The following is a 23143-nucleotide window of genomic DNA, read 5'->3' on the forward strand; positions in this document are numbered from 1 at the left end:
TCACCTCTTTCTCTTTCTTCGCCTCCAGATCCCGTTCTTCCTTTCCCACTTTTTTCCCTTTTGAATTAATTGGCCAATCTCCTGGCCCCTTACTCATCCCTGCATTTCCCGCAGTCACTGTCGCAGCGACCAATGAGGCCTCCTGGTTGATTGGAAAAAAAACATGGATCCCTATCCCCCATGGTGAACATATATTTTTGTTAAATGCCAGAAAAGAATTAACTGCAAATTAATAAGAATAATATATAAACCTAACTGTTCGATTTTCATTGCTTGAGATGCATTATACTATGTCACTAGACAAAAATGTATAAATTTGAGTCATAACTGCTTTGATAAATGTTAGTCTGATATTTTACCGTGCAACGCTTTTGCTCATTAAAACCAGCAATACTGCTAAACATTCGGTATAATATTTCGGCTCAAGTAAGAACCTTTTACAAACAGAATACTAAGTATTTTGTGAAGGAAAATAAAGCATGTGATAAAGGTCAGACTTACGTCATGTTTTTGCTGTCATGTTCAATAATACATTAAGACATGTTTGTTGTAACTTTCTGACCCGCCCCCTACTGGACAGCTGTGAAAAAGAGCTTCAACGGTCATCGGATTTCTCCGGGATAAAGAATATTCTGATCAAAAACATGTAAGCTTAAAATTACTTAAATTATTCATATAAGGTGTATGTTTAATTGTTTTCAATTTTGTTTGGTTCACACCATTGAAAACTTACAATGCGGCTTCGCGTGGCACTGTCAAAGAATGAATCTTCACTTTTGATATCAAATCTGCAACAACAAAAACCCCATGTTAAATACATTGCATAAAGACAAGCAAGTTAATATGATACAGTATATAGATATATACCTTAGCATAATTAATCCTCATCAGATATAAATTAGAGTGGACATATCTCAAAACCGGAAGTTCCTGACCTGAAAAACTTATGGTATACATTTCATCCCGACCAATTCACATAACAGCCTAAAACCACCACATTAAGCCCATGGTGAACTTTCTGAATGTAATTAAAATGTATCCAATGTTGAAACATGCCGATCGGTATTGCCTTTTTGGAGTGTTTACATAACGTTGCCAAATTCAGGTTTCATTTGCTACTAAATGCACAAACAGGAAAGCCAGGCCTTGGATTTGTTTTCCCAAAAATTGCAGCTTGTATTTTCTTTGCTTGGATTCCGTTAAGTATTTACAATTTTCCAATAATTTAATAAACGTGCAAGTGGCTATTGAAACAAGGCGATACATCCCGTGCAGAGATATTGGGATCACTTAACGTAGAATTAATCCGGAGCTTAGAATACATTTTCTTCAACAAATACAGCAATGTTTGGTCGTGCAAACTATGAATGATGTCACACGCACAGCTTCTGCTTGTCTCTGGAGAAAGGGAACGAGAGCTTCTTCTGGGACAGAGCCTCCTGCGAATGAGGCACGTTGGGCTGCAGCGCATGGTTGATTCTTGCACCGAGCCCGTGCAGCACTCCCGACGATTGCTTCATCTCAAACACCTGGATGCACAGTGCCACAACACAGCAATTGCATTATCGTGTTGTGTTTACCATACGAAGTATTCTCGTAGTTATTTTCCGATGTCGTAAGAGGCTCTTCCTGGATTTAACCCTCCTGCCACAACTTTCTGGCCCCGAAGGGTGGCGATGAATTGGCGGGAATTGATTATTTTCCCGAGGCTCTTGAGTTGCAAACTTTCCGAGAAAAATCTTAAATTAACGATTCATGAATTTTGCCGCAGAAGCGTGTGGTGAGAGGTTGGATGTTCACAGAAAAAATGACGATCTGATTGAGCTGATTTAAAAATATATTGGTGGGATTTTATATCGATTTTTTTTAGTCGACATTCAAAATGCATTATATAAAATATACATGACACAGACGGTTTAACAAGTAGGCTTTCGCGACCAATATCAAACATAATACAGGTTTTATGGTTAGATCGCGTAAATATAAATTTGTCGTTAAACCCGCCAATACCCAACACAGCCAATTAGTAAGTTTTGTCACGTAAACAGAACATGCCAATTAACGGATCGGTTTGTCACGTTCTAAGAACCATATAAACTCTGGATCTCTTTTTATAGCTGTCTATGAACAGGCTGGTTAACGCACCTTCTTAGTAGGCATCTTGATTTTGAGGAATTCGGCCTCCCTGATGAGGACCAACCAGGGTGCATGGATCCGCAGGTATCCATGTCCCTCCGCCTGGTCCTAATAAGAGCGACATCCACACACACGCCCAGTTGCATGCCCGTCTTACATGTAGCGCAGAGGTCAGTGCGCTGTGCTACAAACCTGGCGACGATTATCTGAACCGGTCATGGGCCTCCCATAGGTCGACTCAGCCTCAAATGAGTATTTGTGTGCCGTTACGGCCTTCATAGATGCCCGCTAACAGTCCTTGTCCCAACAGTCTGTTACAGGCTATACGGGGGGGTCTTTGTCTATGCATAAAATTGCACACCTGTGATACAGAGGATATAACGTGGTAGCCTCACAACTGGCAGGAGCAACGATAATTTTGGTTCAGCAAGTTTGGCACACATCATCAACCACCGTCAATGCTTCAATATATTCGTGTAAACGAAAACACTTACTTCCTCATCCCATTCCAGTTCAAGTCTGGCATCCATTAAGTTTTGCTCAAATTCCTCCCGGCAAATCATCTGCTCTTTCTCCAGAAGGTGGTGGCTGCTGAGTCCCATCTCCCTGCCCTCCTCCAACACGGACGTCTTTCTGGAACGTGTGCGTTTGGTCAACTCGTCTTCAGTTTCCAACTTCTCAGCTGGAGCAGTGATGACTTCCAAAGTTGTTGCAGTGTTTTCTTCACTTGTTGGGCTCCCAGGAAATGATCTGTGCCTCTTGAAGTGGTACGCCAACACGAAGTCAACCCGCCTCTTTCCATCCCGCATGTAAGGGCCTCCCTTTGGGATGTCCATTACATCACTCACAAAGTTATTTAAAACCTGCAAAGTGAAAAGAAAGCCTCCGCTTGAACAATTATGAGATTAGAGACAATACTCCGCTCAAATAATATGCCGACGAGGTTGCTCAGCAATAGAGCGGAAGGTTGCAACAAATTTCAAATCCTGATTAGGGGGACGAATGACTCAGCCCATCTTCTCTCCAATATTGATATAAAATAAGTGCCACTTTGTGGAGAAGTCAATGGCGGTTTTCCTCAGGACAGACTCACCTTGCCATAGAAATGTGGATTTCCCAACACTGGCTTAGGACTGTAAACAGGAGATGAGCACCGCCTCAATGCTTGTTTGAGCATCAGGAAATAACTTTGACTTTAGAACAATGAAGACAATAATCAACACATCGAATGGGACGGTATTCATTTCAGTTTTCAATATTTTAGTATTTATATTTGTTATTCATATCAAGTGTGACATGCCAATTCACGAGATGAGAGCGTGATCAGTCTTACAATACTCGTCAGCATAATGTTCAGCACGAGGCTATATGTTAGTCCACACCCTGTCTTGGTCTTTTCCACAGATCCTTTGAGATCTTCAAAAGTTAAGTTGTCTCCCCACTGAAACGCTAATGTTTTTGAGCCAGTGATTAATTTAAGGGCTCCCAATGATTACATGCAGTTCATAGCACTCTAACTATCCCAGCTCTGCATGTGCTCGTCGCTCTCACATCTTTCGAAGCGTTTAATTTTGCACTCAGGTCCTCGATGTGAGCGTGCGGTATTTACTTGCAGGCCTGTGTAGAAGGTGCGGTGGATATCCTTGTCCTTGTCACTTTCCTGGATAGAGTCCGCAACAGTTTCCAACGCAATCATCGGGGGCACCATCAGCAAGCTGTTATCCTGATTTTTCATGCCCTGCAAGGTAGCGTACACACAGACCACTGAATTCCAACATGACCGTGTCTCCTTTTTCCCACACCCACTGCACGTGATACGTGCTGCACGTGCCATGTTGACTGTCCAACATTATGCGACTGAGCAACCTGATGCAAAGACTAAGACAATGACAGAAAGCAATGAGAGATAATTGGGAAAAGTTGGTGACAAATGTCAGCAATAACGTTCAGTACAATTTTCATATAATCTGTGTTGTGTAGTTGAACAAGTCCTACAACAAACGGGGAGAAAAAGAGTTCGTGATGATCAAATATAAACGTAAGTATTTTGGTGCCGCTCAAACTTAAAGTTTGTTGGTTTCAAGGTCACGGACTCGTCGTTTCATTTATTTGCCCGAGTTTAAAAACAATCCCACAGGATGTACTGGCCGCACAGCGGCGGTGAAAAATATACTACAGCCAATAAACATACTCTTTAGTTCTTTTGGTAAAAGTCACATAGGTAGAAATATAAATAATAAATTACGACATTTCGATCGCAGTTCTACAGCTGTATATTTCTACCTGATGACGATTGTTTGTGTTGCGATCGAAACGCCGTAATTTATTATTGATTTTTTTTCTACCTACGTGACTTTACTGAAAGAACCAAAGAGTATGGATTTCTGCAGTCACAAAAGCTTCAAATCAAGATTGAGCCAATAAACAGTCACGGTGCAGTGAAGAAGAAGAAGCGGAGACGCTGAGCAACCTGTGATTCTGAACAGGGTAGAACGAGATTCTCAGTTTATGACTTTTACACCAAAAGTAACAAATTGAGAGGAGGGTGTCACCCAATAGCACTGAAACTTCACTTTTTCCATATTGACGTATTGGCGGTCCACCGGTGCAGCATAACACACCGAGGTCCTCATAAAGCAGTCTGACGATGTCGCTGTTGCCCCTCGAGTGAGCTGCAGACTCTCCATCAGAAGTTGCCTTAGATTCAGCAGCTGCTTTCCTATTCGAACGTGTGTTATTAAGTCATACTCTTTTCATGCCACCGTCCGCCAATAATTTATTCCGGAAATTAATTGAGGAACCGTCCAACCAAGTCTCGGGCACGAGGAGTCAACCCTGCCTTTGGAACACGGAGCAGCCAATCGTCATCGCGCTGGCTGCTGCTATTTGGCAACATACTGTGAGACTTCGTGTTCAGCAGCTCATAAACGTTCGTCTTTCAACTGCTTCAACATCACGAGAACTGATTTTGACGCACCATCACCACCCCACAATATTTCTGACCAGGGTTTGCGAATCGCGGGAAATAACTATTCATATATTTTTATACCACGCACCACCGGTGTACCGCCAATACATCCACTTGCATATTGCGTGGCACCCGAAAGTGTATTTATAAATTGGCAGCCATTTATAAATGGAAGTTGCCAGGCAATCCGGTCTGCAACTCGCGGGAAACTCACTGCAGTGCATGCCCAGCGTACTGCAGTGCATGCCCAGCGTACTGCAGTGCATGCCCAGCGTGCTGCGGTGACGACAATATCCAAAGGCAGCTACAGCAGCTCTTTTGAATCCAAAGATCCACGTCTGACATTGGGGGACCATATTGGGGATTCTGCAATCTGTGGCGCACCGCGGACGTTAGAATTATAATCGGTGAAAAATGTTCCATGCCGACGCGGTGTGAATTAGCCATGCGGCTCCATAAGAAAAACAATTACAGATGACGGGGGAAGTGTGGCAAGTGAGTGGTTATTTTTGTCTCAGATCCAAATGGGCACAAATCTGCCTATAGGTTTATGTTAAACCATATATTGCATTATAAAGACTTGATATTCAATACATCGTGTCAGCACGGCTCGTGTGTGCAACATAAACCAGGAAAAATAGCAAGCCCCGTTTTCCCTGCAACTTCGCTTCTGCAGCTCTCCGTTAGGCCCTACACACTGTGGCAGTTTACAGTCTGCCAGGCGTTTTCAATCCACCACAGTGTGCCACGGATTATAGCGACAGTCACGAACCACCGATAATCCTTGATTTACGGGGATTCGTGTAATATATTGCAAAATAAGGGGGTATACCAACGTCTAATGCTATTCTGGGTGGCTGGTGAATAAGTTGTATATCATTTTGTTACACACTGTAAGGGAAGCGACCTGTGAAGAGGTAAGGGCACATCCCAACAGAGTATCGGCCACGCCACGGGCTGACATTTGTTGGAGCCCGATGGTGGACGCAAAAAGTATCAGCTTGCTGCTCTGCCAACACCGCTGCTTCTCTTTGTGCTTCTTCCCTCGCTCTGGTCCACTTTGGAATTCCTTCCCATCGTCCCTTTCCAAATTCGGTACCAAATTTCAGTAACATATTACAGTAACATTTCACCTGGAAAATGTCTTGAGATGGGATATTATCATTCGCAAGGATGTAATGACATGTATGCAAACATGTTCAATTTTATCTAATGCCATTTTAATAGTGCTGTTTGTTGCTGACTGCTTAGTGTTCTGGCCCTTTGAGCCTGTGCTCAGCCACCATAACAAAAAAACCCTCTCTAAGGCATCTTGCAGAAACAGATTTTAAATAAGCACTGTAAGGGAAGCGACCTTGTGAAGAGGTAAGGGCACATCCCAACAGAGCATCGGCCACGCCATGGGCTGACATGTGTTGGAGCCCGATGGTGGACGTAAAAAGTAGCAGCTTGCTGCTCTGCCAACACCGCTGCTTCTCTTTGTGCTTCCCTCGCTCCGGTCCACTTTGGAATTCCTTCCCATCGTCCCTTTCCAAATTCAGTAACAAATTTCAGTAACATATTACAGATCATCCTCTAGGGATCGGAGGATGGATCAGCTTCTTGAGGCAGTAACCGCGCTGCTTCGCCTGCTGAGTCCTGAGGTCGAACGAGCGGGGGGGAACTTCAGCCGCATCGCCTCCCCAGCGAGGGGACGGGTGCCACGGTCAGCATTCCCGACCAGGCACTCCGCAGCAGCTAACAGGGGATGGAGCAGCACCAGCGACGCTACCGACCCTGGCCTGTCCTCCCGATATCCACCGACAGCATGGGCAACCGGGGGACATGAACGACTGGAGCGCAACAGAGAGCAGCTGACCAGGAAAGGGGAAAGGGCAGAGGTCGGGAGCAAGATTCAGCCCGAAACTCAGCCGAGGCAGCCCGCAGAGGGAGGACTAGGATGGCGCCGCCAGCTGTGCACGATACAGAGGTTCGCGTTCATATCGGGAGAATGGCGCGCTTTCGTCCACCGGTTCGAGACGGCCGCCCGGGCAATGAAGTGGACGGAGTAACAAGCCCTGACAATGCTGCCCACTGTGTTGGACGACCCTGTACTGGCAGTGTTCGACCGGATTCCGCCTGCAAAAAAAGGATCCCTGCAGGGTGTCTACAAGGAGATGGTGGAGGTGTTCGACCATCCGTCCGGCGCGCACCAGAAGTTTAAAAACCACCAGCGAGAAGCTGCCGAATCGCTCCTGGTCTTCAGGATGGAATTGTTGACGCTGCCAGAAGCCGCATTCCCACAGCTCAACGAGCCGGGCCTGAACTCGCTGGTGGTGGAGCGGCTCCTTGCCAGGGCACAGAAGGCGGGAGTGATGCTGACGGTGGTGGAGGGGGAAGCCTGCACCTTGCTATGGGTTGCATGACATCTCTGTGCTTACGAAGAGATGGCGGGACCCGCGCGAAGTGTGGCACACGTCGCATAGAATCACGGTGATGTCGAGGGGCTGCCACGGCCCCCAACCAGACACGCGCCGCCAGTGGAGGAGGATGAGGGAGAGATGGTGGCGGCCCTGCGGCAGTATCCAAGGATCCCGCGGGAAGCGGAGCGCCGACCCCGGCGCTGGGCACCTCACGAGGCAGGAGAGCATCCTTCGGTCACGGAAGAAGTCATCTGCCATTGCTGCGGTCGTGAGGGACACATCGCCCACGGATACCACAGCAAGATGAGTGCACCGGGGACGATCTGCCGGGATTGTCAGCCTCGGTCCGCGGCCGTTCCAACTCAGGCGAGTGCTGACACCTCGGACACCCGGCCAGAACCATCCACCCCAGGTTCACCCCATCATGCATCTCATTCCTCGGGGCGGCGGCTATAATTCCCGCTGACGGTCCGGGCCCGAGGCCGGACACGGTTAATAAGTGGCGTCGTTTGGCCAGAAGGGTGGTGGCTGGGACGTCCGTGTTGGTAGGCTCGGTTTGTTGGTCATCTCGCACTAGTTCAGGCAAGGTACATAGCCACAAATGGGGGAAGTATGGGGGAAATAGGCCAAGTGGTAGTGCCGGTCCGCATCGGGGAGCTGGAGGTACGGGCTCCGGTACTGGTCTCCAATGTGCTCACGGTTCCCTGCTTGCTGGGCACGGACCTGTTGAATCACATGCCCCTTCGCATTCTGACGGACGAAGGCTGCATCGAAACCCCGTCGGGGGGTCACTTGTATTTCTTGAGTCCAGACGGGGAATGGAAGCAGCTTCTGTGAGTTCAGGTGCTGGTCGGGACTATGGTCTCGATCCCGCCTGGTGTGCAAGCCTTGGTGCCGCTTCGATATCGCACCCCACTCGTCACTTCCCGGTCGGATGCACCACTCATTGTCTCCACGGTGCCGTCGGTAGTTGGTCGCCATTGCCTAGCAGCAGCTGACACGCTCGTGTGCAGGAATCAGCCACTGTTCTTGCAGGTCTTTAACACGGCTGACACACCCATTACAGTTCAGGAAGGGACCTTGTTTGCAAATGTCAGTCCCATGCATTCGGACCCTGAGGCGCAGACCGTCAACAATGTGCTTTTGGATGGTCCATCGGTCAGCGCAGAGGATATGTCATGGATAGACGCGCTCCTGGCACAAAACACCGATCTGTCGGCAAAGGATTCGGGGAAGCTCAGGACTTTGTTGCGTGACTTCGCAGGGTCCCTACGATGTTGGTCACACGACGCTGATGGAGCACCACATTGATACGGGCGATGCGCCATCCATTCGGCAGAATGCCTATAGGATGGGTCCTAGTGAGAAGGAGCATGTGCAGAGGGCAGCGCAAGAGATGATGGAGTCTGACACCATATCGCCATCTACAAGTCCATATGGGGCGCCGGTTGTATTGGTTAAGAAATCGGATGGATCTTTGCAGTTTTGCATAGACTTCAGGCGGCTCAACAAAGTCTACCCGCTACCGCGCATAGATGACTCATTGGATGCACTCGCAGGAGCAAAAATGTTCTCCACACTAAATCTTTTGGCAGGATTCTAGCAGCTACCACTAGATGCTGAATCCAGACCAAAAACTGCTTTCAGAACGCCTTAAGGTCTCTTTAATTTCAATTGTTTGCCGATGGGTTTACAGATGGCTCCTGCCACTTTCCAGCGATTGATGGAGTTGGTACTTGCGGGATTGCAGTGGGAGTAATGTCTCATCTATGTAGACGATGTAATCGTATTCGCTTGCACATTCGAGGACCACTTAACCCGGTTGCGACAGGTGTTTTCAAAAATTTGTGATGCAAACCTCAAGTTAAAACCCTCCAAGTGCCATCTGGTTCGCTCCTCCGTAAAATACTTGGGTCATGTCGTTAATGCGTCGGGGGTCGCGACAGATCCCCACAAAATGGCGTGTGTCCGTGATTGGCCAACACCCACATCCATGCCTGAAGTCTGCAGATTTGTGGAGTTTGTATCCTATTACTGCCGTTTTGTTGAGAACTTTTCTGCCATCGCCAAGCCCTTGCATGCGCTCACGGCGAAGGGAAAGTCGTTTCGTTGGGGCCAGGCAGAGACCGACGCGTTCTTGACACTGTGCCAGCATCTGACAGAAGCGCCACCCCTAGCATACCCCGATTTTTCGATTCCCTTCCTGCTGGATACGGATGCTAGCAACGTCGGCATCGGGACCATTCTCTCCCAGAATCAGGAGGAAAGAGAGGTTGTCATTGCCTACGGAAGTCGTGTCTTGTCGCAGGCTGAGCAGCGGTATTGCATTACGCGCCACGAGCTGCTTGCCGTCGTCCACTTTGTTCAGCAGTTTCGGCCCTACCTGTACAGCCGCGACTTCACTGTTCAGACGGATCATGCAGCATTGCCGTACTCACTCCGCATTGACCAAGCGACTGGTCAGATGGCCCGATGGTTGGAGCGGCTGCAAGAGTACACATATAGAGTGGTGCATTGGAAAGGAATCAGGCATACGAACGCAGATGCATTGTCCAGACTGTCAGCCCCCGTTAAGTGTGCCTGCGGCGACGGATCTGCGTGCTGTAGACCGCCGGCTGCAGCGCAACCCGAGATCGTGGCGCCGGTGTCCGCCAGGGACATGGACCGGGCGGGGCCACCAGTATTGCTTGATAGCGACTTGGGGCTCACCCTGCAGGAATGGAGGGACCGGCAGCAGGCAGACGCGGCTTTGGCACCGCTTCACCGCCTGGTGGAGATGGCATGCGCTGACGATCTCCCCACATCGGGGAAGTTTTTCCTCATGTGGGAAGGCTTGTTCATGCGCTGGTATGCAACTGTGAACCGTAAAATCCTGGTGGTGCCCTCTTCCCTGCGGAGTCAGCTATGCTCCAATGTTCACGCCCGACAGTTGCTCCATATAGGTAGCCATAACACCAAGGCTACGCTATGCCATCACTATTTTTGGCCAGGCATGTCTGCCGATATCTGCCATGGGGTGTCGGCATGCTCGGACTGTCGGAAGCGCTCCCCTGCAGTCCATTAAAGTTTCCCGGGTAAACGAACTCGGGGCCCTAGATATATTGGGCCCCTTCCCCGCCACTCCTCGAGGAAGTATATACCTACTGGTGGGGATGGAGTACTTTACACGCTGGCCCTTTGCCTGCCCGTTGGCCAACCAGACTGCGGCATCCATAGCGGACACCTTTATAAATGGTTATGTCACTGACAAGGGGGCTCCTGAGCGGCTGCTGATGGACCAGGGCAGAAACTTTTCCTCCAAGCTTTTGCAGGAGGTGTGTGACATGCTGTGTGTCAAGAAGGTGTGGACTTCCCCTTACCACCCACAAACGAACGGGATGGTAGAACGCTTTAACTGCACCATCTCGGGGATGCTACGTCACTTGGTCAATGACCAGCAGAGAGACTGGGATTTGCACATCCCTGTGGTTTTGGCGGCCTATCGCTCGGCGCCGCATGCATCAATGGGATACTCACCCTTTTTCTTGATGTATGGACATCAGCCGAGCCGTCCGATTGAGGCACAGTTGCACCCTGTCCCGTCGCGTTCGGGAGATTGGCCAGCTGCATTCCGCCACTTGCTCAAGTATTTGCGTGGCGGCCTCGGCAGCATCCACGTCTGCGCAAGCTACGAACCAGTGCTTGCGGGCTAAGCTGCCGGTCGCGTATCTCTTTGCAGTGGGTGACCTGGCTTGGCTGCACTGCCCGCAGGTCCTGTTATGTACGTCAGCGAAACTGCACCAGCCCTGGCAGGGCCCGGTCACAGTGGTGCAGGTATTGCGACCTCAATGTGTTCGCATTCAGTTGGGAAAATATAGGTGGTACGTTCACCCCTCTAGGCTAAAACGTTACGTCGCGGCGGAGCTGCCCCTTCATTATCACTTCGGCTGGGTGGGAGGAGGTTGTCACACTCGTGGCCTGCTACGCGTCTGACTGACAACGCAGCCACTGTCCACCCTGCAGGACTACAGGTGACCGGGACGCCAGCACCGGATCCATCGGCGTTCGTGGCTGAAGATGCAGCCGCAGCATTGGCCGAGGACTTGGCCACAGGATGGGGACCCTTAACCCGCTCATGCTCACGCCGCCTCATCGCAGCTGTGGACACGGGCATCCCTGCAACCCTGTTGTGTTCAGTCGAGGGGTCGGATCGTGGGGGAATTCTGCGACAGAGGCGGCACACTTGTTAACAAGGGGACGGAGGGGGAATTGTGTTGTGTTTCTTTTGCCTTTATTGCACATTTTCGTTGTGTTAATTTTGCCTTCATTGCACTTTTTTGTTGTTGTTTGTGTAAATTACATGCGCCCGGCCGCGGTTGGCTTTGACCGGCTGAGGCGCACAGTTGTTGAGCCGAGGACGGCTCTGTCTCAAGGAAGGGGGGAGGGGGGTGATGAAAAGGATCTGCGAGCCATTCTCACGGTCTCGCACCACTCAGACATGAAATCTCTGCAATCTTCATAGCACACACCAATCACACGCACGGGAATACACTAGATGGGGATCAAGGGTTAAAGTTTGAGAAGTAACTAGTGCTCAGTTTCACCCTGTTTGTGTAAATCTGTTAAATGTTGGGAAAATCCATCACAACAGAAAAAAATACAGGACTGAAAACAAATACATTTCTAGCGACTGCTAAGAAATGGTGGACAGCCGGGCTGGCGAGCAGGTTAGCGGCAGCGAGACAGCAGGGCGATGGGGAGGTGTAGGAGCCGGGAGGGAAATGTTGCGGAGAGAATATCCGAGTTACCATACGGACACATTTTGCAAAAGACTGAATGGCGGGAGTTACCATGAGCAATACGATGACCAGGTCAGGCCGGGACACAGAACGCTCTAAAACAATACCGGGAAAGGAGGAGGTAGATACAAAAAGTCAAGTGAGGGCGAGGACACGGGGTGGTTGGTTGCAGTTTGGGCAGCTCGTGAAGACGGCCCGTCCACGGGAGAGCGAGACAGGCAGCGTAGTGCGAGAGCGAAGAGGCACGAAGGAATGTGGCAACTCGAGGTTGAGTAGCGTCTTACTCAGCGATAATTTATTATGTCAGAAGCCGAATAAAACATTTTATAATATATACGTTTAGACTACGATTTTATTTATATTGGATCATCTTTACGATAATTATCACGACCCCCTGTTCAAGTAGTTACAGTAGGACCATAGTTGAAAAGTGTGAAAAATAAAAAGTGGAATAACTCTCTGTCAGATTGTTTTTACATTTTATATTCGTGTTCATTACTTCTAGTCAATAAATTCAGTACTCCATGTCAGCCGTTTGACATAACACAACATTTTTCACTATCATCCATGTGCCTTGGTATAAAACAACTCCTTCTATTGTTGTGCATGCTTACTAAATAAACATCTGCGTAAACAAACAATGGCTGTGCAAACTTGAACTATTTTTCCATATAAACATTCCTTTAAGTTGTTTTACACCACTACATTGCTTTTAAAAAATCAGATATACGTATGAATATATACATTCTGAACTCTTGTAACATGGGATTTTTATTTCTACGTAATACTTAAAAAAAAGGTTTCGTCTTACTCATCCATACATTTCTGTGATAGCTTCCAGTCAGACCATAAAGTTTAGCACAATGTATTAATCTACAGTATGCAGACTCAATAAGTATATATGAAAAATAAGAATAGGTTTTACCTTTTCTGACAACAAAACAGGAGGTGTTAAGATGTTCAAACACCAAATAGATACCTTTTGCAAGGAATAAATGAGTATCTTTTTTTGTTTGCACGAGTCGCATGTCTCACCACGCCGGTACTGTTGTCTTTCAGGCCCGGCGTCTCCTCCTCCTTCCCATCGTTGGAGGCCTCCTCCGGCTTTGGCACTGCTGAAGCCGAGGGCATTGTATTCCTATTTGAACACACGATACAAACAACACACAAAGGGTATAATTCTTGAAGCTAATATTATCTTATCACATACATGCCCCAAGCCACATTATTTGCATAACTTCAACAAACATCAGCATGTATGTACAACAACGCATTTCACGGTACGGTATTAATTTGTTACAAATTGGTCATTATGGGGAATTGTTCTTCTGGGCGTTTGTGCCACGAGGTGGGGTCCCCTTTCTGAGTCCACCGCCCCCCCTCAATTCTACGCCATCTCCACGGTAACGCCTCGTGTCTTCCATGACAACTTCTTACCGTGTCTCGTACTGGCTCTCCCTCTTTCTCCTTTTCTCAACGTTGAGGGTCTGAATGTCCTTTTCAAAGTCATATTCTGACATGGCCACATGTCAAAAACAATAAAAAATTAAAACTATATTTATAAAACAAATATTTTACCAGGTAAGACCCACCGAGTTATATAGCTCTTCTTCAGAAGTAACCTGGCCACAATTTATAGCTCAACAAAGTGACATCATGTGGAAATGTAGAGCAGCCAAATACTCTATGTTTCTAGAGGGAAAAACAGGATGACCCGGAGAAAAATCCATGCGATTGCAGGGAGAGAGACATGCAAACTCTAAACATACAGGCATCAGGGTCAAGATCGAACTGACGACCTGTATACCAGGTGAGGTAGTTAACATCTCGCCACCATGGCACCCCGTCTTCGTGTATTCAACTTCTTCTTCCTGAATAGATATTGTATTATACATAGTAAAACCCCAGACTAGTTTTGATGTCACTTAGTTTCATCAACAGCCAAGCATTTGGAGACTCTAAAATTATTTTACTCAGTAGAAGTTGATGCAGCCATCCATGCTTCACAAACCAAGGCTGAAAGATATATTTTAAGTATCATAACACATTTATAAAGATAACATGGAAAAGCTACACTTATATTACCTCAAGAAATTACCAGACATGAAGACAAACATTCGGAAAAATGTATTCATAGCGATATTAGACGATGTTTTCTGATAACTGGATTGCACAAATAAAAGCATGAATCTAAATGGAGAAACTACTAAACCATCTCATATTTTCTCATGCCAATGATTATGATATAGGAATTAACCACAGGAAATGATATCATTTAATAAAGACGGTCACCCGTGTGGGTTAAGGTTGAATATGAGCAAACAAAAGTAATGTACAAGTACAAAAACATTTGAATATGTTTGTAATTGAAACACAACTCAGGGGCCTCCTTCGGCTGCAGCGTAGTCGGGTCTCGCCTTGAGTCCTGCAACTCAGTCCTTGTTCGATCCTCATAAAGTAAACTCAAACTGTTGTAAAAACATCTCACACCCTGGTGTCGTCCTCGGCGTCCGTCATCCCTGGCTAGGTTCCCTCACCTCCCTCTGCTCTCTCCACTGGCTATCCACCATCACCATCAGGGCCAGCTACCAGACTATTTCCCTGTGCCACCGTGCCTCTACTTTCGGTCGTCCACCGTATCTCTCGTCGCTCCTGTCACCCCCACTATAGCTCACAGCGGAACTCTCTGCAGCAGCATGAATCACGAATCTCTTCCTCTCCTGCCATCTAAAACACCATTCCCCTGCAAATTTGTCAGCAGCATTCAATCGACACCACCGACTTTGAAGAGACATTTAAATGCCCTAACTATTTCCCCCCGGCTTTCAAGTGACACTGAACTTTGCTCCACGCCTCAGAGTCACTGTCATTTATGTCTGTGAAATATTGTGCCGCACTCTAAATTGCGTTAAAATTAAGTGAAAAACACAGCAGAATACGCATATCTAGGACAATTGTTGAAGGTGGATGGAGATCCAACCTTTGACATGTAGGGGTAACGAGAACAAGGAAAGTTAACAATGGGCCAGTGTTAAGTGAATAGCCGATCCCATTGCTGTTATGAATTCACAACCATGGAAACCAATTGTGTGTGACAGCAAGGATCTTTTTTCACGTGTGTGTGTGTGTGTACAAGTCATTCTTGAACATTAAACATGACGCCCGCTTAATTAACTTTCTTCCGGTTACATCCCACCTGTAGTCATATCTGTAAAGCCTCTACTGGTGTTCACATGGTCAAATGTGACCTGAGTCATCCGGTGGCCTCTATGCAACGACATCACTAAGCACCGACTTCATACAATAAGGGACACTGAAAGCTATGTTGTTTATTTTTGCATTGACAGCGGTGTTAAACTATTTGCTAACAGTTTAGGTTATAATTCGAATTCTTTTCTCGTGTGTCCTTTTTTGTATGTTTGGCCAAATCCTCGAGTGTATTTGGATATAAAAGTAAAGTGGAGTAAAAAACAAATCCGCGCTCATCAGGAGATATCGTTCATTATTCAAGGGAAAGCAACTCTCATGCTGTACTGCCTCCTTCAGGCACCGCATTGCTGTGGGTGGATATCTCACATGATGTAGTCTGCATGACCTACACACTCTGCCTTAAACATTGCATTACTAATACTCGACATTGCTGCTTTCCATAGCGCCTAATATAATTAAAACCACGTATTTTGAACAGTAACCATTTTTTTAAAGCAGATATGAAGTTCAATGTCCAAAAATATAACTTTGTTGATCAGCTGTTTTTTTCTTCTTTCGTGTGGCTGATGTACATGCAGAGCAACAGCAACAATTTCACATTTAAGTGGTCAGGTCAGACAACCGCGTCAGGAGCAGCGGGGCGTATCATCGCTGTGATGTCTTCTTCATATTTGTGGCATTGCGTTGTTATAAGTTGCATGGTCTGTTCTGGATGACCTCACTCGCACACTGGAGAGTTTTTAATTTTAACTCATAGCTGTAACATGGCACAACAGCATCCGCCGTGGTGTAATGGTGAACCCACTGGACTAGCAAACCTCTGGACTGCTAGTTCGATCTATCTTAAATTGCAGCAGTTGAAATATTGAGGCAAGTTTCTTAATTGTAACCTCCACCTCTGTCCACCAAGCAGTATAAATTGGTACCTTACAGTTAGTCAACCTGTAGGTCACGTGTGGTAAAGTGTCGATACTCCCAGCTCTTCCAACACGTCTGGTCAATTTGGAATAGTAGACCAAATACTCTCCAGAGCTCGCTCTCGTGCTGGCTTGTCTGCCAGCAGTGGTGGGAACAGTAATTTCAGGGCCGCACCCTTACAGCACAATTCTATATTCCCTGTACAATCTGAGGCAATGTTAATAATCACTGTAGCACAGGTTTTATCAACATCCACTAATATGGAGTCAAATGTATAGATTTAAAACAAAACACAAGTAATGAAAAAGGAAAATTAATTTCGCAGTTCCGTTGACCGCTGTACACTGTCTCCATAATTTAAATTATAGAACAAAATATATCAGATTGCAAATACACTAAAAGGCTTCTGTCCGAGTCTCTTGTTTCCGGTTGGAGATCACGTTTCATTGCCTCCCAAAATCTAGCCACTAAACGAATCATTATATTCTCAAACCTATATTTTATGCGGCTATGTAAGTATTTACCTAATTACGGTGTTGGAAATAACCAACATTTCTTACTCCTGAACTGTGCATAAAAGTGATAACATTTGTGAGTGTAAAATTGTATCTTAAAAAAACTATTTCAGACAAGTGCTCATGTAAAACACGGTGCAGCAGCATGACATTAGCTTTCATTTCTGCAGTTTATCAGGAGGATAAAGTTTGTATACGACATTTGCCTTTCCGATTAGGAGTGGTTGATGTATGTTGCTTCAAAATGAAAACGTGTTGTTGAAGGCAAGGTCTTCGGTGACATAGTCACTGGTACGAGGCCACCTCATCTCATTACTGCTTCCTTTCACGATATTTTTTGCAAAGTTAAACCAAGTCTAAGATAAACTCTATCGTGAGCTTTACCCCTGGTTGTCCACCTACGGGTGTCCACTCTACTGTCTTTTTACCATCTTGCATGCATGCCATCCACCACAGCCTCCTGTTGTTAATCACTTCCACAACATTTTTACACGTTTAATTCCAAACTTACAAGTATCTTACCCTATCCATCATTAAATATCCTCCAATTATGCGCATGTCCCTTTATTCCAAAACCTAGATTTTTTAATTGCTTATTCAAGTCAACTGATGCAACTCAATGTGCACGTACAAAAAGCCTTTCTGTGCCCCCCCCCCCCCCCCAGTGGTTGATTCACAGCCCATTATGGCCTAATTCCATAATTTATAGTTCATGAATGAAGGAGCGGACGTGTAAGGCCAGGGACATCTGAGGGTGGGATATGGTAGCATATCTGGTGAGATCCATGGGTCCTCTATGCCATAAACTCCCTGCTACTGTATGGTGGGAAAAAATACTGCCATTCTCATCCTGGCAAGAGGTGGGTGGCTGAGGAGTTAACAAGCTCTCCCTGCCAGAGGCAGGCTCCACCCAGTCCTTGGCGTTATTGCCCCATACAAGCAATGTACATGCACACGTGATCCATGATCAGTTTTGCCTGAGGCCACACGGTCGTTTTATTTCAAAATTTTCCAACACCTGAAAAAGATTGTCACGTTTACAAATATGTTATTTATACCGACTTGTTTTGATAGGAATAACAACTGAACGGGTTTTTTTGCAATATTATAAAATGACGGTCATCAGCAGCATCGACATTAATGCTCAAGGCTTATGGCTCTTGATTATCTGTGGGCGGATGATTCGAGTTGCAGAGTAACTGTGCTCATTCACACTTTGTACCGTGCATGCTAGGTTAATTATCAGACCGATTGCCATCACAACGTTCAGGGGAGTTTCATTTGTCCTTGTCATGTATTTTAATTTGAATGCCGAACGCGAATGAAAATACCACAACTGTGTGAAGATAATTAAAAACAAATGAGACATTTTAAACATCTATATTCTTTGGTTCTTTCGGTAAAGTCACGTTAATAGAAAAATAATAAAAAAAGAAAGTGAATAAAAATAATCAAAATAAAATAGTATTTACATTTTATTTTTATAATAATAAAAATAAAGTGAATAAAAATAATAAAAAATGAAATAAAAATAAAATATTAAATAATCTTGTTTTTATTTTGATTATATTAATTCACTTTATTTATTTATTATTTTTCTATCTACGTGACTTTACCGAAAGAACCAAAAAATATGAATTCCTGCAGTCACGAAAGTTCTAAGTCAAAAATGTAAATATCTTTCATGAATTCGTGTCAGAAAAAAAAAGAATGTAATAGTTTGCAATTGCAAATCAATTTAATGAAAACATTAACAAACTGTAATAAATCAAATCAAGAGTAAACCGTAATAAATTGAGAATGGCTGGTTCACGTTTCTGGAGCACAAAACTGCAGTACATACATATTTAAAATAATCAGGAGTTAAAATAAACTAGGTAGTTTATTTTTTATAAGTAGATATGATATCGAAATGCAGTTCGGGTTTATTTATGGACTTCACTGGGTACACGTAGCTGCTACGAGCTTCACGCATCCGTGAGGTTGTAAGGTGAGGGCAACCGTGGGGGCGAGGTGGAGGGGCGGGGGTGGTGGACGGGTGATGGTGAGGAGTGGAGGGGGTCGGTGGGGGGCGGCGATGGTGGAGGGGAGGGGGTGGGTGGTGGTGGTGGAGGGGAGGGGGTGGGTGGTGGTGGTGGTGGAGGGGCAGGATGGGATGCAAGGCGAAGTTCCGTGTTTTGTTTCGATTTAAAGCTTTCGTGACTGCAAGGATTCATCTTCTTTGGTTCTTTCGGTAAAGTCACGTAGAATGAGAATAAAATAATAAATTGTCCTACCAGACAGTCTCGTCCCTTCACCTGATGAAGGCCGCTTGTGTTGTGGCCGAAACGTCGTGAGAATATTATTGTGTTATTTTATCAATTTATTATTTTATTCTCATTCTACGTGACTTTACCGAATGAACCAAAGAAGATGAATTCCGTGTTTTGCTTGACAGTATCCGTGCTTGCTTTAATCCTGACTTATCTCCCCCAATGAGGCAGGATCATTGAGAGCTGATTGAACAGCAGCACACTGAAAGTTGAGAGTTGACCATTATTAGCTTGCTCAATGGGACAATTGGGCCAAGCGCATCATAATCTAAATCTTTAGAGACTTGAAGAATCCCCCATGGACCACTGTTGACTTCCCACACACAGTGATGGCCATTCGGCATGTTAACCATTCACTCGACTCGAGATTTGATTCAATTTCAACGCCCGTTCTCATTCTCCACTCCGTGCTGCGACTGCCATCACCGGAGGCTGCAGGGACGCGCGCGTTACCCCGATCACACAGACAAGGGATTGCATCGTTTGCCACGACTCACAGTTGTAGCCAAGCGCTCATGCGCATTGCGGACTCGCGTATGCCACCTCATCACCATTCAAATATCTCAAGGCCTTAACACTCACAGTACACTTATATGTACAGCCCGTTTTGTCAAACCGCTGTTGGATGAGGTCATCCCTAAACACTCTGCTGCGTAGGTCTTGGGGGGGGACGATTTGACCATACTTCCCCGCCACGGTCAGCGCGGGTTAGAACACGTGGGGAGCAAATAGAGTTGGCAGTACGTTACAACAATGGAGCGTGCTGCAGACGAATGTAGCCCCGCAGCAGCCTACAGCACCTGTTATTACAACTCCACGCTGGGTCGCCGAGCACTATCCAGGCTCAGCTGGCGAGATCCGCGCATTCCTGGCGAGTCATAGAGCGCACGCAGCTGTGGCTTTAAACTGCTCAAGTTATCTCTAGAGCAGTGGCTCTTCTTCTTCTTCTTAACCTGGGGTGCACGCTGCACCCCCTGGGGGTGCGAGATGCCCTTTCTGGGGGTGAGAGACATGGCCAGATTCTTTTTTTAGAAGGTAAATAATCGAAACACAAATTAAGCACGGACACGTAAGTACAACGACTTAATTTCATAAAACCTCCTCTGTATTTCATATTCTTAGCTCTTTCGGTAAAGTCACGTTGAAGGGAAACAATAAAATAATAAAATATATATACAATTTTTGCTTTATATATTTTATTATTTTATTGTTCCCCTTCAACGTGGTAAAGTCACGTTGAAGGGAAACAATAAAATAATAAAATATATACACAATTTTTGTTTTATATATTTTTTTATTTTATTGTTCCCCTTCAACGTGACTTTACCGAAAGAGCTAAGAATATGAATTACTGCAGTCACGAAAGCTTTAAATCAAAATTTAACCTCTGTATTTATTAACATTATACATTCTTTAACTATTGAGAACCAAAGGGATGCAAGGCTGCAGTAAATTTTAAGAACCACTGCTCTAGACGAACAGCTCGGATGTTACGAGACTACAACTCTGAATTAACACGAACTTCGTGTTGACAAGCCTTTTGTATGAATTCTGCGAAGTTGAAAATGCGACACCAGTTTTCCCTTTCGCATTTCACCGACGATGCAAACCTCTAAACACGTACACTGAGCACAGTGTCCCATGAGAAACGATTCCGCAAGCGACACATCTACTACCGCTACGAGCACGCCCATGCGAGCATAGCACAAAGGATTTGGCTTCGAATCACCTCAACTGTAAATGCTTCACTCACTGATTTCAGTGGAACTGAACAAGCAAAGGTCCCTGCATTGCATCTAACGGTGTACGTACCGTGTACCAGTTACATCTAGAGAGTACAGTCGATTAGCCTGTGACTGTGTTTACATCACACTGCATCGCAGAATAACAATGCAATATTCAAGTTCACTATAGTATACACAGAATATAAAAAAAATAGTTATTAAGTTTATATCAAAAGTACACATCGTAAAAGTAAATTGTATACACACATTATGTTATTGGCCCGTGGTTATAATGTATACCGCATCAGTAATCTGCTTTAAACATCAAATTGCAGCATTCTGCACAACCATTTTGTAAATGAGTAGGTCAACACTAAACCATTTACACATACACACACAAGGTATGATGTTTTTTTTTAAATAATTGTACTGACGGATTACCTTATTGCAGGGTTCAAAGTGCTGCTGTGGAGACGCGTGCGTCAAAGCGGCAGGTGCATGACAGAGAGGAGTGCTGCACAGTGCCCTGCAGATGCTCAATGATCGCCTGACACACGATCCTGCTCTGCTATTACCTGGTCACGATGAAAAATCAGCCCCGTCACACACACACACCTTTTGTGCGCTGTTTTGGTATGACCATGTGGATATGATTGTTCATCTTGGTCTCTATCAAGCACACTTTCAGATTGAAAAATATTCAATTTAGAAAGCAAGGTCCTATTGGAGATTAGCAAACGGGTCTATATATTTTATTTTCCATAAAATAGTTTTTGTGGGGTTAGATCGCGTAAATATAAACGTTAAAGCTCGCCACAACCCCAAACAGCCAATTAAGTAATGTTTGTCACGTAAACAGAACATGCCAATTCGTTACTAGTACAGCACATCGGTGTGTTGGAGAGCAAATCCACAGCATTTACATTTACAATATTTTATTCTGGTAACTGAGATGAGCGGCATATCGAAGTATTGTATATTTTATTTTAAGCCTATTGTATTGGCCAAGTTCACTTGTTCACAACTATATATTGATGCAAAGAATATTCACATTTCCTTTGCCACGCACTTTTTGCAATTCCCTCACATTGCCTCTTTTGTAAATGTCTTTGCAAACCTTGCTGTGTTATAAAAAAAATAAAGTGTTCACTCAAACATTACAAGTTTAGAAGTGGTGTTTGTCACTGTCTGCTTGGCATGTTGGTCCTGCGTTCGTCCACATTGAATTTTAAACAACAAGCATGTCAATGTCTCCTGTTTCCCGATGAATGTTTGCACATTCACTTTATATAATCATGATCCATTTACAGTACATTTACTTTTATCTCACTCTATATTTTACTGGCAAAATCTTTAATAAAATCCCGGCGTTCTATCTGTCCATCTGTCAGTCAACTAAATTATAAGAGCCTCTTAGAAGGCCTGAGTCAGTTATAAAAAGTGGACTCCCCCCCCCCCCAAATGTGGGGGTAAAAAGTTGTACAAACAATAGGGTCAGTAGTATCTGCACACATGGGGGGGGAGAAGAGGGCATCAGTGGGGGCGACGGGCGATGCGCGAAGCACTGAAATTGTGAAGTTGCCTGGTGATTTTATTGTGATTATATTGTAAAGAATAACATGAATGAAACTACACCTAATGTTAATTATTTTATGGCCTGAATGATTGAATATAATCACTGATCTATAAAATGTGATTCAATCCAAATAAATAATGGTAGATAATTCTGATATTCTAAATATATATGAAAATGTTTGGCACATGTGAATTTGTGTTTGTGTTCCCACTTCAATTGATTATCCAAAGTCTGGTTAGATCTTCCCAAATACTCTATCGCTATTTTGTACTGCAAGGTGTGAATAAGTGTATATTTTATGTATACCGATTTCCTATGACTCATTGTTTTAGCAGTTTTCTACAAAATTCACTATCACCTATACACTTGTTTTCCAAATATGTTTTGTATTACATATTCTGTGAAGCTCACTTTACAGTTTACACCAGGGGTCGGGAACCTTTTTGGCTGAGAGAGCCATGAAAGCCACATATTTTAAAATAAATTTCCGTGAGAGCAATATAATATTTTTGAACACTGAATACAACTAAATGCGTGTATTTTTAACTAAGACCAATTTTAGAATATGTCTCTGAATGTATCCTTTTTAATAACGTTGTTATAC

The 23143-nt window shown here is 45.0% G+C and overlaps 1 protein-coding gene and 1 long non-coding RNA gene across 3 annotated transcripts in view; one reads left to right on the forward strand and one right to left on the reverse strand.

Annotated features, from left to right (window-relative positions):
* The window catches only part of LOC116939820 (anoctamin-1-like), a 68017-nt gene extending 54599 nt beyond the window's left edge, over positions 1-13418 (reverse strand). The window contains exons 1-6 of the mRNA XM_032948652.2: positions 13320-13418; positions 3746-3874; positions 2631-2999; positions 2146-2244; positions 1384-1529; positions 734-788 (exon numbers count right to left, since the gene is read on the reverse strand). Of these exons, the coding sequence (XP_032804543.2) occupies positions 734-788; positions 1384-1529; positions 2146-2244; positions 2631-2999; positions 3746-3874; positions 13320-13415 (894 nt within the window). The 5' untranslated portion in view covers positions 13416-13418. The remainder of the gene's footprint in view (positions 1-733; positions 789-1383; positions 1530-2145; positions 2245-2630; positions 3000-3745; positions 3875-13319) is intronic.
* LOC142924007 (uncharacterized) lies at positions 453-22120 on the forward strand. 2 transcript variants are annotated; one of them, XR_012941131.1, is made up of 3 exons: positions 453-646; positions 13344-13457; positions 21415-22120. It is a non-coding gene; the product is annotated as an uncharacterized LOC142924007 (long non-coding RNA). The 2 variants fall into 2 exon arrangements; XR_012941130.1 differs by lacking the exon at positions 453-646 and adding an exon at positions 3865-4174.
* The last annotated feature ends 1023 nt before the right edge of the window (positions 22121-23143 follow it).

Source organism: Petromyzon marinus, chromosome 7 (assembly GCF_048934315.1).
Source record: "Petromyzon marinus isolate PM22_M1 ecotype Great Lakes invasive population chromosome 7, UKy_Petmar_22M1.pri1.0, whole genome shotgun sequence".
Lineage (NCBI taxonomy): Eukaryota > Metazoa > Chordata > Hyperoartia > Petromyzontiformes > Petromyzontidae > Petromyzon > Petromyzon marinus.